This window comes from Lactuca saligna, chromosome 2 (assembly GCF_052625555.1).
Source record: "Lactuca saligna cultivar CGN05327 chromosome 2, ASM5262555v1, whole genome shotgun sequence".
NCBI lineage: Eukaryota > Viridiplantae > Streptophyta > Magnoliopsida > Asterales > Asteraceae > Lactuca > Lactuca saligna.
This window is the reverse complement of record NC_136418.1, coordinates 134,372,489-134,390,843: the sequence shown is the minus strand read 5'-3', so window position 1 is coordinate 134,390,843 and position 18,355 is coordinate 134,372,489. Positions and strand designations below refer to the sequence as shown.

Genomic DNA, 18,355 nt, shown 5'->3' with positions numbered 1-18,355 from the left:
TAATCACTATATAAACGGTATAAAAAAATTAATCAAATAGGCATATAATGAACCAAAATAATAAAGCTCTTTTGTGTGTTACATATTTATGTTAAACGTATGTTAAATAAAAATAAAACTAAAAACTAAAAAAAACAAAAAATAATAATAATAAACTGATATTTAAAAACAATAAATAGTAAAAAAACTGAATTAAAAAAAAAAGTAAAAGGCCGATATTTTAAATAAATAGAAAAATAATAAGAAATATTGAAAAAAAAAATGAAAAAAAAACACTAATTTGGTAAGTATTTTTCAAACTATACTAGATTGGTAAATATTTTTTTTAATAACCCTATTTTGGTTAAAAACTCTTATTTTGTTTCATATACTTTTAAACAATATTTTGGCAAAGTAAGAATGTAATAATCAATCATCCTCTTCTCCAATAATCAAAATGTTTATATAGACAAAAGAGGGTTAAAATTAGTTATTTTTTGTGGTAAGTTATGTTTGATGGAAACAATGCAACCGTTGGTTTTTAGTGGGACAATTGTCTAGGTCTCTTTATCCGAGTGTACGCCTCACACCTCCAAGCTTAAACTAAAGACAACAATCCATCCACCTGCTAAGCAAGAACAATTATTTGCTTCATGTGGGGATGCTGATCGGGACATATGGGTAACAAAAATAATTTATGTTCAAAAAACACCCCACATCACAAAGATAGATATTAATTTATACAATTTAATATTCTAGTTGGACACATTAAATTGATAAAAGAATTTGTCAAATGTAAAACCACATCCTAATAAGAAAGCCCCCCAAAAAAAAAAAAGTTCCAACCCATGCGGGCTAGCTTTCTATTTATCATTACATGCCGATAAAGATCTTATCATATAAAAAAATAATTGGAAAACATGACTGACTGAGATGGCGAAAGGGAGATGGATTAGGGATATGACTAATTGAAGCCTCGAGAAAGCGTTGAAGAGTACTCGAATTATGGATACTGTTGCTAACTTCATCTTTTTTTAATATATATATATATATATATATATATATATATATATATATATATATATATATATATATATAGGGTTAGGTTCATTTGAGACCACCTATATTTTGTGAGACCGTGAGACGTATTTTTTTATTTTTTATTTATTTATTTTTATTTATTTTTAATTTTTTTTAGTTAATTCATGTTCCGAAAATAATATTTAAAAAAAAGAATTTTTTTGATTTTTCATTTATTTTGCATTTTAAAATTATTTTTAGAATATGTACAGTGTAATATTCTATTTAGCATATTTCACGTATTTTTCAAAAAAAAAAGATTTTTTTTATATTTTTTTTAGTTAATTCAAGTTCCGAAAATAATATTTAAAAAAAGAATTTTTAGATTTTTCCATTTATTTTGCATTTTAAAATTATTTTTTAGAATATGTCAATGTAATATTCTATTTAGAATATTTCACGTATTTTTCAAAAAAAAAAAACGGAATTTTTTTTATTTTTTTTAATTTTTTTTTATATATTTTTATATTTTTTTTAGTTAATTCAAGTTCCGAAAATAATATTTAAAAATTTTTTTTTTGGATTTTTCCATTTATTTTGCATTTTAAAATTATTTTTAGATTTGGTCTCACGGTCTCACAAAATTAGAATGGTCTCAAATGAACCTGAACATATATATATATATATATATATATATATATATATATATATATATATATATATATATATAATATATATATATATATATATATATATATATATATATATATATATATATATATATATATATATATATATATATCTATACTACTTTATAATAGAAATCCAACTATTTCCATAAATAGATTCAATATAATAATAATATTTTTTAAGACGTCCAAACCATTAAGCTGTTAGTACAAGTAATCATTAATAAAATAATATTAAATTTTAAGAGGTATAACCCTTATTACGCTATTTACAATGAGTTTATGCATAGAAAAATACCAAATCTTACGCGGTTAACATGAATTACGTACATATTGAATAGGCTTTGGCTTTCTTCTTCAAATTGAACTGGTCAAAGAAGAACCCGTCTTCCTCAGATTTTGCCAATTGAATCGGTCTATAGATAAACTTTATATATCATCTCTTATCTTAGTATCTATAGCCCTTCCTTGTAGAATAACCCTAGATGAGTCGCCATCTCTTCTCTCCTTGAACTCTCTCCCTCTCTATTAAATACTCTAAAATTCCTCCCATATTCGACGCAGTTACCCACCACACCTTGACCACTGAGACCATTACAGTCGCTGCTAAACACCTCTGCCTTTCTCTTCTCTTGCATATCTCCTTTAGAAACCCGAATATCGAACATCACAACACCATCAGTAAACTTTGTTGTCACATAACCTTCACTACCATCAAACAGGCCACCTTCATCATCATCGCACTTCATCTTACCACCGTTCACAACCCCCATCTCTCGACATCTAGCATATGCTACTGTTCTATTCTCTAATTATTTGATTTTGATCGATTGCACCGGTCAAGTCTAGAACGAATCTTTTTCTTCATATCTCTGCCCCATCCCCTTATATGACCAATTGACTGCAAAAAATTTCTTATCTGTGAGGTCGTAAGTGTTACGCATTTTACACACATACCTGGAGACCTAACCATCTACTACTCACAGCTGGTCGCACTCGACTCTCTAGAAACCTCAGACAACCATTTTCACAAGTGTCACAGTGGACCAGGATCCAACACGATTTCAAGGTTAGTGCTCTTTAACTGACAAAATTTTGTGAATTTGAGAATTTCTCTTTTTGTGGTCATAGGTCTCCAACCATCTCTCTCTCTCTCTCTCTCTCTATTGCAGAACCAGGAGGCAAACACTATTAATTTACAAACGTTCTCTAACAATACAGGTTTTTGTTAGCAATTTTAAAGTGTTCTTTTCAGTCATTTATCACATAATCGTCAATGTTTACTCTCAATTTCCGGTGTTTCCTCTCCATTTCAGGTTCTGATGTTTGTCTACATTTTGGGTAATCATTTGTATATTAAATATTCTTGTATAAGTGTATCTAGAGTAAAGCTTTCTTGTTTAAGTGGTACTAAGGGTATTTGTGTCCTTTTGACATTTCTCAACTATCTGTATCAATTCAGGTATATCTTCAACTATCTGTACTGATATGGACTCCAGTTAATGAAGGAAATATCTTATTACTCTATCATTTTACTGTAGTTGTTGAATCCTTATCCATTTAATTAATGTTTGTTTTCAAGAAAAATAACAATGCTTGCTAAACCCACCACCTTTGTTATCGTTCTTTGCACTTCCCCTTTCTGTCTCTCTATCAAAAAGCTACCTCATAGCTTCCACATATTAGTTTCCTCTATGCATCCTTCTAAAATTCCGGTGCTGCTGACCATCGTCCTGTATCTATGCGTATGTCTAACTTTGTGTTTATGTGTGTTTACAGGACTTGAAATGGATTGATATAAACCAACATCTCAAAGAAATCGTGGGTAAGCTTCTTAAGATCTGAATATGATCTTCTTGTTGGGTTTTTAGAGCTCTTGTAGTTGAATGTTTAGTTTTTTCTTTAAAGTTGCAATATGTAAGTTTTTGTTATTGTTTGGGGTAAACCCATTTGTAAGTTTTGTTTTTGAAAATTGCAATGCATAAGTTTTTGGTTTCATTTATTGTCAGACAACAAAAAAAATTTAACTGACAAAATTTTGTGAATTTGGATTGATTTGTTTCAAATTTTATCATATACATATTTGACTATTGTATCATTCTTATATTTGAAGGTACCATATGAATAATAGTTTCTTCTTTGTTTTGTATGTATCATGTACAAGAACATGGGAGTGTTTTGTTCTTAATATTTTGTATGTAAATGAAAAAAATAAGCTTTATTTATGCATTATACCATTTGTGAATGAAAGTTTTTTTTTTTTTTTGTTAATTCTCATGTGTCTTTCTTTGACATTCGTAATTGGTTTGGTGGGTTCACGTTATGTGGTTATATTTTGGTTTTCGATTTTGTTTTCGGGTTAAGTATTTTGTTAATTAATTTATTAGGAAACTATGATTTCATTTAAGATTAAAAACTTTCTTCCGTCTTTGAGTTCATTCGCATTTATACATTAAAAACTTTGCATTTTCATTCAAATTCTTCGCATCTTGCATCCATCCGTCTTTGAGTTCATTCGCATTTCATCGCATTAACTGAGAAATTAATCAGTTGTCTCATATTCGCATTTCAGTTGTTTGAGAAACCCAGATACGAACCTAAATGCGAAACCCACTGATTTCAAATGCGAACCAACCAAAAATCATCAACCACGTACTTGTGTCACCAAATGCGAACTGAATATCACCATTAAATTCTCCTCGCATTCTATAGATGCGAACACAATCCAGATCTCCGACTCCAAGCTTGCGAAATCAAAATCAATTAACCTCAAACAAATCGTGAACTTCTTATGCGAACTGTTTTGACCCACAAAACCAAATGCGAACTCAATTGATGTCATATGTGAACTGATTTCATATATGCGAACACAATTGATTTCATATGCGAATCCACATCCATCGATATGAAACCAATACCAGTTACAAGCAATTAGTAGCAACCATCGATCCTCTAATTTTCAATTACTCAGCCTTCGCTTTTCATACAACCCGTCGACCCTGAAAAATCGATAAACACCAAATGTCTCATTTTTAGATCGATTTTCTGATTAAATGTCATATTTGAAGAATGATCGATTTTCTGATTAAATGTCATATGTGTGACATTTAATCAGATTACAAAACATGTTTGTTATTAATGGATGAGATAGATTTAATGTATATCATCAGTTTTTTTTTTAAATGACAATTTAAAAAATCCTAATCAGTTTGGATAGAATTTGAAGTGCTTATCTGATAAGCACTATGATAATTTCGAAGTTAGTGTTATCTTTTTCTAATTAATAATGATATAAACTGTAAAGATAATTTCGAAATTAATATGTTGACTAACATTGATCCTTAAAATTTGGGATATGAATGGTTTTGAGCGGGAAAATATTGACACCTGGGTAACCCTCTACAATAAATACCTATGGATTGTGTGACATTGGTTGCCTTTTAAAAGACATAAAAACAAGGCATGCATTTATACCCCAGAAAATAATAATGTAATAGCAAAGGAAAAACAACACCATAAAAACATGTTACTTATTTGAAACAATCCAAAAAAAAGACAACCATAAAAATTCCAACATCAAATAAATCTACTAAAAAAACTTAGGTGTTAACAACTGCATCTTCATCATCCTGAGATGGCTGGTTTTCAGCTGCAACAGTAATCAAACCACTCCTGACAAAAAAATAAAATTTAAGGCATTCATAAGTTTCTTGATCCTTGAAATATATAAAAAAAACAGTTTTTCATGATCGTTTGTAAAACAAAGTACAAATGATCTTACCCGACATCAACAGGAAATTCACCATCTTCTTCATCACGAAGCCTATAACATCTGTTTCGGCTTTGAACTTTGACACGGGGTCTCTTCAGTGGTGGTGACAAAGTTTTTGGTTTTGTTGAATCTAATGTGTCAGACTTTTCCACAGCTTCATCATCCAGCTTTTCATCTTCAGAACTTAGAATATCAATAACCTCATCCCAATTCCAATTTAGCAATGCCCATTCCCTTTTCTTTTCTTTCTCATGTTTCTCATGCATACAAAGTTGAAGGATGATTTGTTCACATTCCTGCTTATTTACAATGCTACTTGAGTTCGACATTATGGCCGTTTTTCTATGTCAAAAGTAGTATTAGTTACAACGTAACAATTAAATCAAAAGAGAAAACAAAAAATATGTGAACATACCTTCTTCCCAGGTGGAAGAATCAAGTCATTATCGAATTTCAGAGAAGCAAACATAGGTATTTATTGTAGAGGGTTACCCAGGTGTCAATATTTTCCCGCTCAAAACCATTCATATCCCAAATTTTAAGGATCAATGTTAGTCAACATATTAATTTCGAAATTATCTTTACAGTTTATATCATTATTAATTAGAAAAAGATAACACTAACTTCGAAATTATCATAGTGCTTATCAGATAAGCACTTCAAATTCTATCCAAACTGATTAGGATTTTTTAAATTGTCATTTAAAAAAAAAACTGATGATATACATTAAATCTATCTCATCCATTAATAACAAACATGTTTTGTAATCTGTACATATATACGTATTTAAGATTACGAATCTTGCTTCCATACTTTACCATCAAACCATTTGTTCCATTGATTTCATAAAACCATCTGTTCTATATGCTATATCAGAATCAAACAGGTATTGAACTTTTACTTTATTTCATAGTACAAGCAATATGTATTAGAAAAACCATCAAGTATAGCAATTATTAACTGAAGTGTTTTTCAGTTGAAATGGATATTTATCATACTACTGTTAATGAATTTTCTGCTTTGGGGCAAATATATGAATGGTGGAACATTACAAGTGTTAGAGTATTGTATGTTTGGGAGGACATGGAAAACAACAGGATGCTCTTGTGGATGATAGATCGCCAGGTAAGGTTTTTTTCCAATTAAAATATTCAACTTCTATTAAAAGTTTAATTTTGTAAATAATACCATTACCATTTTGTTATTTACACCAGAGAGAAAAAATATTAGCAATCATACCTCGCCATTTAGTGCCCGGATATCGAAACATGAATCTGAAAGGAAATGTATTCTCTGTGCAACATTTCCAAGTTGATGAATACCATTTGGACAATCCAATGTACCAACAGTACAAAATCTGCACCAGTGATAAGGCGATAATGATAAACCATGCCACAACTTTTACTCGGTTAGTAAGCGATTTTGCCAGTGGATATCCACTTTATCCAATTGTGTCTACTGTCACAACTGTTGCACAAGATCATACAAATAAAAGAAGGCTTGTTGGTATATTTATATCTTTTCTTTAATCATTTTTATATCATCTACTATAAATTTAACAAGAAAATATGTTTTTTAGATGTGGTTGGAAGAATAGTATGGGGAAATCGAATCAGACAGCTGCGATCATTTGAGTTAATTCTCCAAGATGAGACGTAAGTATATATGTATTTAAAAAAAAATTAAAACAACATAGTTTTTTATTAAATTTATTATCATTCATTATAAGAGTTTAAACAGCATTACCTTTTAATAGGGGGAACGTAACAAAGTTATTGTTGTATAACGTACCAGCAAACCTTATGATTAAGGTTATTGTTGCAACATACAACAAATCCATACTCTATGTTTCTTGCATGAAGCTGGTCCACAACAATTTGGGTCAGTTAAAAAATATGATCAGTATATAATTTATATTAATATCAACATATTCCAAATTGTAAATACATATTATTAAATTTTATGCCACATGTTTCATGTTTTTGCAGGTAATTTATTGGTTTCTACTGTTTTAACCGACTTTGATGTTGAACCACAAATGTATGAAGCTGATAGGATTAGAGCTAGATATTGATGAGAGAGTATTAGAAAAAGATTTTCTTGAAAACTTTTTTAATTCCCGTGTTTTCAATTCAGTTGTGGAACTTTTAACACATATGGTTTTACCACATTATATCTTTTATCAGTTTTAAGTTTTATTATTGGTTTTGTTAATTTGTTAACTTTTCATTCGTGAATGTGGTGTTTTTATTTTCTTTTTGACTTACTATATATATATATATATATATATATATATATATATATATATATATATATATATATATATATATATATATATATATATATATATATATATAATTGCTTGTAACTGGTATTGGTTTCATATCGATGGATGTGGATTCGCATATGAAATCAATTGTGTTCGCATATATGAAATCAGTTCGCATATGACATCAATTGAGTTCGCATTTGGTTTTGTGGGTCAAAACAGTTCGCATAAGAAGTTCACGATTTGTTTGAGGTTAATTGATTTTGATTTCGCAAGCTTGGAGTCGGAGATCTGGATTGTGTTCGCATCTATAGAATGCGAGGAGAATTTAATGGTGATATTCAGTTCGCATTTGGTGACACAAGTACGTGGTTGATGATTTTTGGTTGGTTCGCATTTGAAATCAGTGGGTTTCGCATTTGGGTTCGTATCTGGGTTTCTCAAACAACTGAAATGCGAATATGAGACAACTGATTAATTTCTCAGTTAATGCGATGAAATGCGAATGAACTCAAAGACGGATGGATGCAAGATGCGAAGAACTTGAATGAAAATGCGAAGTTTTTAATGTATAAATGCGAATTGGGGAAGAAAGCTAAGAGTTTCGCATTTGGCACCTGATCTTTTCAAGAAATAATATAAGTGGTCCAACTTCGCAAAATGGGGTCATAAAAAGACAAGTGCAGAATTTTCATTTCGCATCCCTGTAGTTGGACCACTTATATTATTTCTTGAAAAGATCAGGGGCCAAATGCGAAACTCTTAGCTTTCTTCCACAATTCGAATTTATACATTAAAAACTTCGCATTTTCATTCAAGTTCTTCGCATCTTGCATCCATCCGTCTTTGAGTTCATTCGCATTTCATCGCATTAACTGAGAAATTAATCAGTTGTCTCATATTCGCATTTCAGTTGTTTGAGAAACCCAGATACGAACCCAAATGCGAAACCCACTGATTTCAAATGCGAACCAACCAAAAATCATCAACCACGTACTTGTGTCACCAAATGCGAACTGAATATCACCATTAAATTCTCCTCGCATTCCATAGATGCGAACACAATCCAGATCTCCGACTCCAAGCTTGCGAAATCAAAATCAATTAACCTCAAACAAATCGTGAACTTCTTATGTGAACTGTTTTGACCCACAAAACCAAATGCGAACTCAATTCATGCAATTCCTATTTTTTTTTTTTTAAGAATCTACAAAAATAATAATTAAAATTGAATTACATGTAAAACCAATTCAAAACAAAAAATCTTATTTTGTTTCCCGGTATAATTTTGAATACTTTTCAACTAATAAGATAAAAGTAAATCAAAATGGATTACGAATTTTCAAATTTTATTATAAATATACACATAAGTATGAACTATATGTAATCCTTTCATAACAAACTTTTAACCTATATATATATATATATATATATATATATATATATATATATATATATATATATATATATATATATATATATAGATATATATAGAGAGAGAGAGAGAGATATTTGCGTAGTAGATGAACCATAGGCGCCAATTGCAAACATATTCTATAATTATAATTTAACATATAAGAAGGCTTCATCGGTTCTACAGTCTGCTACTGCGTATGTTTACTATTTACGATTTTTACTTTCTCGATTATACACCATTCACACTCACTTTGTGTTCCTTTGTACATGCATAAACTACATATATTCTATCGGCTTCACAAAAACCATCTGCTCTATCGGATTCATCAAAATCAAACAGGTATGTGTATTTAACTTTAAATTATCTCTTATTCAAGTACTATATGATGAAAAAGTCTACTATTTATAGTATTTTTTTAGTTAGATGCAACGTGTTTCAAAGTAACTAGCTTCACCTAAGAAAAGAAGTATCATCAAACCAATATATGTCGGCAACTCAAGCATCATCTCCTTATAGACCATTCACATTACCAGAAACACATAAATAAAATCTGGTTTTGATCTAAACTATTATAACAAAAACAAATGGTAATAAATTTCGTATTTGAATAATCATACTTTTTGATTTGTTATGTATAAAATAAAGTATACATTTTTTTGTGTGTTTTACAGTTTGCAATGAGGTTTGACGGTAAAGAAAATAAACATAATAATGTTATCCAAATTGATGCAGAAAATACAAAAGGTATATCACATATTTACAATCATTATTAGTATATCATCGTTATACATTATTCATTTAAAAAAATATTGCAGAAAAACGAAAAGCATATAATAAGGCATGTTACGAACGACGAAAGGAGAAAAACAAAATGAGACGAATAGCTAATGGGGAAGGAAATAGTCAAAACGCAACATTTTTGTCAAATGTGCCAACAGTAAATAGGAATCTGGTGGATATTACCAATGCATCTCCTACATGTGTAATGGATTTTGGTCAAAAAAAGTTGATTTATAATAGAAACCCTTATCAACGTCAGACGGAACCAACCATAACAAAACCAGGTAACTATGTCTGAAGTTATCATATTACAATCTAAGTAGTACAACATTACATTTAACCATAATCTTTCATAATTTACATTCTTAATGAGAAATTTTTGTTTATACGTAGGTATTCAAAGTCAGCCTGACGTAATACTACCTCCACGCGATGAATTGATAACTCAAATTTCAACATCAATAGGTCAGTATTTGATTTTTACCGAAAAATATCATATATATTGGCTAATAATTATGTGTAATTATTTTAATTTTATTTATATTACATTTAACTAATGAATAAAATGTCTACAGATCCACAAGGTTGTATCCATGGCAATGTCACTCCATCAGTACAAAATGGTAGCATCTCGGATGATCCATATAGTTTTGTTTTCGCCGGTATCCGTAAAAAACATCGTGTGGTGAAGTTCAATGATATATGTAGTTATTGTGGGGCAAAACGACTACAATTTGAATCTGCTGGCTTTTGTTGCATGAGTGGAAAGACAAAGTTGGCAGACTCATCTATTCCTGACGAATTACACAATCTTTTCACCTCAGAAACAAAATTAGGCAAATTGTTTAGAAAGAATATACGTGCATACAACACCAACTATTCATTTGCATCAATGGGCGTAGAAGTGGATGAATCGATGGCCAATATGACATCTGGGGTATACACTTTTTGTGTGAATGGAGGGATATACCATAGAATCGATCAGTTAGTTCCAAGGAAAAAGGATGAACCTAAGTTCTTACAATTGTATTTTTACGATGTTGAAGCTGAGATGTCAAATAGACTCGAATGGAAGAATCTTGCTAAACCAATTGTTGAAATTTTGACTCGCGTTCTTGCTACAAACCCATACGTTGCAATATTTCGTAGCCTTGCTGATCTAGGACCGCTCGACAATTACAGAGTCACTTTAAATGCATCAGTAGAACTAGACCAAAGGGTGTACAACCGGCCAACCACATCCGAGGTTTGAAATTAATTATGTACATATGTTTTTGAGAAAAAAGATGTTTCATGTATTAAATATAACTATGCAAATTACGTACCAGTTTTAATCATATTTTTTCTATTGTATAATTTCACAGGTTGCTGGTATTTGGATTGAAGGCAATGACAACATAACCGCATATAAAAGAAGTATTATAGTATATGGAAGGTCCGACAAACCAAAAACAATTCAATCTTATTGGGGATGTTATGACCCATTGTGTTATCCTTTATTCTTTCCAAATGGTGAGCCTGGATGGCATTCTAACATACTAAGGCAAGGGGTTTCATTCAATGAGATGGTTAATGACGACCAAATCTTCGATGAAGATCTAGAAGGTACGCATAGCCACAATTTTAATATTGTTAAATTTTACAAATGTAAAAATTGATATAATTTATTCAATTTAATCATTATGTAGAGACTGATATAAGAACGGGTAGGAAAACTGTAACTATGCGGGAGTACTACTGTTACAAGTTGCAGATTCGATCAAACTTGAACGTAATTATGTTAGGAGGGAGATTATTACAACAATTTGTGGTAGATATCTACATCAAGATTGAGACTTCGCGTTTGGAATTTTGTAGAAAAAACCAATCTACAATAAGAGCGGAGTTATACCAAGGTGTTGTGGATTGTGTCAATGCCGGTGAGGTACAAGCAAGTATGATTGGGCAACGTGTTGTTTTGCCAGCAAGTTTCATCGGAGGTCCTCGTGACATGCGACGACGATTTCTCGATGCTATGGCTTTAGTTCAAGATGGAGGGAAACCTGATATATTCCTTACAATAACGTGCAATCCGAATTGGCCTGAAATCCAAAATGAGTTACTTCATTTTCAAACAGCACAAGATAGACCAGATCTGGTTGCAAGAGTTTTTCGTGCTAAGTTACATGACCTTAAGGAACAACTCTTGAAGAGGCACGTCCTTGGTGTGGTGAGTGCATATGTTTATGTAATAGAGTTCCAGAAACGTGGTTTACCACATGCTCATTTTCTCTTAATAATGAAACCTGAATGGAAGCTCACCAATACAGACCATTATGACAAGTATGTGTGTGCCGAAATTCCAAACCCGACAAAGTATCCTATACTACACGATCTGGTCAAATCACACATGATACATGGTCCTTGTGGTACATTAAACAAAAAATGTTCTTGTATGCAAGGTGATCCACCAACCTGTCGTTTTAGATACCCTCGACAATTCAACGAAGCCACAACACAAGGAAAGGACACATATCCGGTTTATCGAAGGAGAGATAATGGAATTGCTGTGAATAAACAAGGTATTATGATGGATAATAGATGGGTTGTCCCATATAACCCAAAGTTGTTGATGATGTTCAACTGCCATCTAAATGTTGAGGTTTGCTCGAGTATAACATCAGTGAAATACATCTTTAAGTATATTTACAAGGGTCACGACAAGCAAGTTATCCATATTGATCCAGATGCACAACCTGTTGTTATCAATGAGATAAAACGTTTTCAGGATGCACGATACGTCTCCGCTCCAGAAGCAGTATGGCGAATTTTTAGCTTTTCTCTTAATCAAATCCACCCTAATGTGATCACTTTGCAATTGCATCTTCCAAACCAACAGTTGGTTAGGTTCACTGATGATGATGCAATGAAATCAGTTGTTGAGAGGGAGAAAGATAAGAGATCAATGTTGACTGCATTTTTCAAGATGAATAAAGATAACGTTAATGCAAGAGAATATTTATACAAAGATTTTCCCAAACACTTCACATGGAATAAAGAATCGCGTCTATGGAATCCTCGAAAAGTATCACGAGCAGTTGGTCGTTTGGTTTCTGCAAATCCTGCTGAAGGTGAGCGATACTATCTACGTGTGTTATTATGTCATGTTAGGGGTCCTACATGTTTTGAAGATCTGTACACAGTCAATAACGTAAGACATCCCACATTTCGAAAAGCGGCTCTTGAAAGAGGGTTAATAGAGACAGATGATAGTTTATCGCAGTGTCTTGTAGAGGCCTCCTTGTTTCAGTTTCCAAATGCTCTCAGAAGGTTGTTTGCAACGATATTAGTTTTTTGTGATCCTGGAGATGTTCGCAAGATATGGAATTCCCACTACAATTCTCTCTCCGAAGATTATAGTAGACAATACGATAATGTCAATCGAGTACAAAATATGGTCCTTACAGACATAAGCGTATTCCTACAGTCTATGGGTAACAAGCTTGATAACTTTGATCTCCCGACTGTAAACACCGATTTGAATTTTCAGTCTGGAGTTTTTCGAGAGGTACAAGAAGAATGCTCTATAATTGTGGAAGATGACCATTTGCGTGCCAAAGAGTTTCTCAATCCTGAACAAAAATATGCATATGATGAGATCATGAGGCATGTGTGTACTGATTGTACAGGAGTGTTCTTCATAGATGGTCCTGGCGGAACAGGAAAAACATATCTGTACAAAGCTTTACTTGCTAATATACGCAAACTTGGTCATATTGCACTCGCCACAGCTTCATCGGGTGTTGCGGCTAATAACATGCCTGGGGGGAGAACAGCTCACTCGCGTTTCAAACTTCCTCTAACTCCAGATAATAACTCATTCTGTAGAATCCAAAAACAAAGCGGTACCGCTCAACTACTTCGGCTTGCAAAAATAATCATATGGGATGAGGCATCGATGGCAAAGCGACAGGTGGTGGAGGCGTTTGATCGGACAATGCAAGATATCACTGGGGTGGCACTCCCTTTTGGTGGAAAGATAATGGTTCTGGGAGGCGATTTTAGACAAGTATTGCCAGTCGTAAGACGTGGGACACGAGCACAAATTGTAGACTCTAGCCTACGAATGTCGCCTCTTTGGTCTTCGATTATAAAGTTGCGGTTAACAATAAATATGAGAGCACTTACTGATCCATGGTTCTCAAACTTTCTATTACGGGTTGGTGATGGAGTTGAAGAAACAGTGGACGGAAGTTTTATTCGCATCCCTGATGATATGGTCATTCCATACACTGATAAAGAAAAATCATTAGATTCTTTGATTGATGCAGTGTTTCCCTCATTGGAATTTAATAGGTCTGAATCAGATTATATCATATCGCGGGCAATATTATCTACAAAAAATGATAGTGTCGATGCGATTAACGATTACATGATCGATCGATTTCAAGGAGAAGAGAGAATTTACTATAGTGTCGATGAAGCCATAGATGATAAAAATGGCTTCTATCCGTTGGAATTCTTAAACTCGATCAGTGTTAGTGGTTTACCTCCGCATTACCTTCGATTAAAAGTTGGATGTCCGATAATACTGTTACGGAATATTGACCCAGCAAATGGGTTGTGTAATGGCACCCGATTGATATGTAGAAGCTTTCAGCAAAATGTTATTGATGCAGAAATAGCTGTTGGTCAACATGCAGGAACAAGGATATTTTTGCCTAAGATTCCTTTATGTCCATCTGATGATGATATGTTCCCATTCAAGCTAAAGAGGAAACAGTTTCCTATTCGATTGTGCTTTGCAATGACAATCAATAAAGCTCAGGGACAAACAATTCCATATGTAGGTATCTATCTTCCAGAACCAGTATTCTCGCATGGACAACTTTATGTTGCATTGTCCAGAGGGGTTTCACGTTGCAATACAAAAGTATTAGTACAGCCTAACGAAAATTCAAAAGGTGATGGGGTTTATACAGCAAATGTGGTGTATAAAGAAGTATTGCACGATTAATATTTTGTATTGTCTTGACTGGTTGCTTTTTATTGGTTATTTGATGCATGATGTAACAAATAACACCATAGTTTGATTATATTGTCTTCAACATGTACTTTTTTTTAACATAACAATTTTGTAATGGAAACATATCACCGAAAGAACTCACGTGCCCCGCCGCTTTGCGCGGGTAGACGGCTAGTATATATATATATATATTGCAAGGTGAATATATAACTGTCATGTATGTAATGTTAGATATAAAACCATAAAAATTGATTTCATTTTGATTAAAAAGATATTTTTCTTTCATTGTTATATACTTATATTCTTCCTATTGCCTTTGAATTCGTATTATATTTGATTTCGTGATTCATCCATAATATCTATCAATTTTGAATGTATTTTTTTATTAGACCTCTAGTAGGTTTCATAACTTGCTTCAATATTTATCTTATTTATACTTGTATGGTTTTTCCATGATGACTTATGAGAAGAGGTTTAGTGGGTTTTTAACGAACAATATCAATCTATCAATATCATTTTCTATATTAAATTTTAATTAGGAGATATATAAGTAGTTGATAAAATATTTTTATATATGGTTTGCGATGTAAAATTAAACTTAAAAAATTCCATAAAAATATATACAAAGCTTATCATAAGTTTTAATAGAAGATGTAAAAAAGATGGATATGATTGCATTTTGTTAATCTTTACTATCTTATAAAAGAAATCTAACTATTTCTAAAAATAGATTGATTATAATAATAATATTTTTTTAAGACGTCCAAATAATAAAGCTGATAGCACAATTAAACATTAATAAAATAATATTAAATCTTAACCACATTTTGAATTCAAATATTTATCATCAAATCTCCTTATATTTCTCAGCAATTTGATATTGTTCCCTCAAATCCCGGATTCATTCAAATTTTGAACCCTTTTAGATATCCTTAAATTTAGCATGTTGATTCAAATATCCCTCCAATCGCATATACCTCTTTGTTCCCTCATCTGCTATAAAGTCCACCGTCTAAGAACAAAAAATGACTTCATCTCCCAAATAACACCATAGTTTGATTATTTTGTTTTCGACATGTACTTTCTTTTGTAACATAACATTTTTGTAGAGGAAACATATCACTGAAAGAATTTACACACCCCGCCGCTTTACGCGGGTACGCTGCTAGTATATATATATATATATATATATATATATATATATATATATATATATATATATATATATATATATATATATATATATATTAAAATGTAAAAATAAATATATTCAATAATTTAGGTTCAATATATAAAATAATGTTTTTTTTTTTTTTTTTTTTTCTTGTTACAACCCCTAGTAAAAATCTGTGGAATCAGATTATCACCCTAGTGTAGTTGATGACTTGATGAGGTAGGTAAACGGTCCATCGAAGGGGGGCCCTTGTGTATGTCGGTCATTGGCTAATTCATGAACTTGTCTGCCCTCCATTCCTTTCCACTTCATTTACTAATGGAGATATTAAATGATTTTTTTATTTAATAAATATGAGTTCAAAATCAGCACTTACTGTTAAAACATATATAATAATCGATTTTTTTTTTTTTTTTTTTTTCATTCTATGAAAGTTAATTTGAAGATTTTCAGTATATTTTTCGGTGCAAGAATTCTTAAATATTTGATTTTTTTTTTTTTAATGAAAAACGGTTGTTATTCATGGTTTGATTATGAAAATGTGCATTCGGTAACCTTATTTCTTAGTTAAGCGATGCCATATTATAAAGGTAAAATTTATTGCATCTACTAAATAACTACATTCGATGGCAAATATGAAACTTTCACTCCATTAAGCTAAATGATGTGGTAAAGTTTTTATCCATGTAAGCACATAGACGGATCTTCAATAGATCCGGGTATACCGGAATACCCCTAAAAAAAAAATCGGTAGTATAATTTTTTTAGAATTTGTTTTATGTAGTGTACCTATACATAATAGTAATATGATTAGCGAGATCATAATACAAGATGTAATTGGTTTAACTGGTTAAGGTGTTAGGGAATGATTCTTAAGGTTGCAAGTTCAAATCTTCTTGCAAATATCTATTTTCTTTTATTTTCGCAACTCCTTTTCTATATACCTATTATATTATGATGTTGTGAACATTATGCACAAGTATTGATTTGTCCAAGTGGATAAGTGTTTAAACTTTCAAAGTTGAGGTCTATGTTTCGAATCTTGGTTGTTATATTTGTTTATTTTATTTCTTTTACTAGTTTGTCAACTTGTTTTTTAAAAAATTTAAAATCATCTCACATCGCTCATAACATGAAACATACTTCTTATACATCTGTTATATAAGCAACACAAGCTTTTTAACTCTCAACAAGTTAAACTTTTGAATGGGTTTGGGTTTAAACCCGAAACCGAGTTTGGAAAATCGAGAAACTCGAACCTAGTTTGGGATACCCCTCAACTTTGAACCTGGCTCCGCCACTATGTAAGCATTTCTCTTTCTTAACAATTTTTATCTATGATAAAGATGTGGTAAATTTTTTACCTATGAAATTAAAATAATAATAATAATAAGTTTTCAATGGACCAATCAACCGTGAGAATGGAAACAATACTTAAGTTTACCACAGGTGGAACTATACCGTCGGTTTTATACCATATGCAAAAAAAAAGACGGGGGAGGGGGGGGGGGTTCATCACCGGTAAAACTTGCCAACTAAGCTTACCGATGGTAAAAAACATTATAAAACCATATAGGCTTATGCAAAAATGGATGATTTATCTACGTTATAAGTAACCATACTTATTTTTTACAAACCATTAAAATATAAAAAATCAGGAGAGTCGGAGGAGACAACCTAGAAGGGGAAAAGAGACTGAAGAATTGAGCAAATTGAATGCGACAGTGGGTGGTTCGACGCTGTCAAGACCTGATACTTTGAGCTGAACAATCGATGGTTATAGGATTTTTACGGCCTATTCCTTGAGGCTTCTAATGGCGGATAAGAGTGACAATTGTTGTTTACTTCGGGAATTTAAATGGGTTAGTTGGGTTCAGATTAAAATTAATTGTTTCGTTTGGTGTGTGATTTCTAATAAGGTTTCGGACGCTAAAAATCTTGTTAATAGAGATGTTAATTTGCTGTTGGCGACTTGTCCTTTCTGTCACCTGAATGATGAGGAGGTGGATCATACTTTCTTGAAGTGTAAGTTTTCAACATAGATCTGGAGTTGGCTTATCACCTAGAGTGGGTTGTTGGCTTCGATTCTCAGGGATAGACTGGAATTGCTTATGATGTTGGCAGCCATGGTTTCTGATAAAAAGAAGAAAATCTCAAACTTACCCCCATCTACTCTGTGATTTGGTTAATCTGGAAGACACAAAATTCTTTGATGTTCAACAAAAAGAGATGCTCTCCCTTAAAATTAGT

At 31.8% G+C, this 18,355-nt stretch overlaps 3 protein-coding genes and 1 long non-coding RNA gene across 4 annotated transcripts; 3 read left to right on the top strand and 1 right to left on the bottom strand.

Annotated features, from left to right (window-relative positions):
• The first annotated feature begins 2,035 nt into the window (after window positions 1-2,035).
• Window positions 2,036-3,660, top strand: LOC145031699 (uncharacterized). The gene is made up of 2 exons (XR_013677002.1): window positions 2,036-2,757; window positions 2,861-3,660. It is a non-coding gene; the product is annotated as an uncharacterized LOC145031699 (long non-coding RNA).
• Window positions 3,661-5,031: 1,371 nt separating this feature from the next.
• Window positions 5,032-6,352, bottom strand: LOC145029107 (uncharacterized). Its single transcript, XM_078977729.1, has 2 exons — window positions 5,470-6,352; window positions 5,032-5,360 (listed from the first exon to the last, which is right to left on the bottom strand). The coding sequence occupies exons 1-2, from the start codon at window positions 5,787-5,789 to the stop codon at window positions 5,288-5,290; spliced, it is 393 nt and encodes a 130-aa protein (XP_078833855.1). The 5' UTR covers window positions 5,790-6,352; the 3' UTR covers window positions 5,032-5,287.
• Window positions 6,353-6,441: 89 nt separating this feature from the next.
• Window positions 6,442-7,606, top strand: LOC145029106 (uncharacterized). Its single transcript, XM_078977728.1, has 5 exons — window positions 6,442-6,585; window positions 6,675-6,966; window positions 7,040-7,115; window positions 7,217-7,341; window positions 7,449-7,606. Exons 1-5 carry the CDS (start codon window positions 6,442-6,444, stop codon window positions 7,532-7,534), a joined length of 723 nt encoding a protein of 240 aa, XP_078833854.1. The 3' UTR covers window positions 7,535-7,606.
• Window positions 7,607-9,730: 2,124 nt separating this feature from the next.
• Window positions 9,731-17,812, top strand: LOC145030113 (uncharacterized). The gene is made up of 8 exons (XM_078978536.1): window positions 9,731-9,745; window positions 9,818-9,890; window positions 9,962-10,210; window positions 10,320-10,391; window positions 10,502-11,172; window positions 11,291-11,531; window positions 11,615-14,687; window positions 17,764-17,812. The coding sequence occupies exons 1-8, from the start codon at window positions 9,731-9,733 to the stop codon at window positions 17,810-17,812; spliced, it is 4,443 nt and encodes a 1,480-aa protein (XP_078834662.1).
• Window positions 17,813-18,355: the final 543 nt, after the last annotated feature.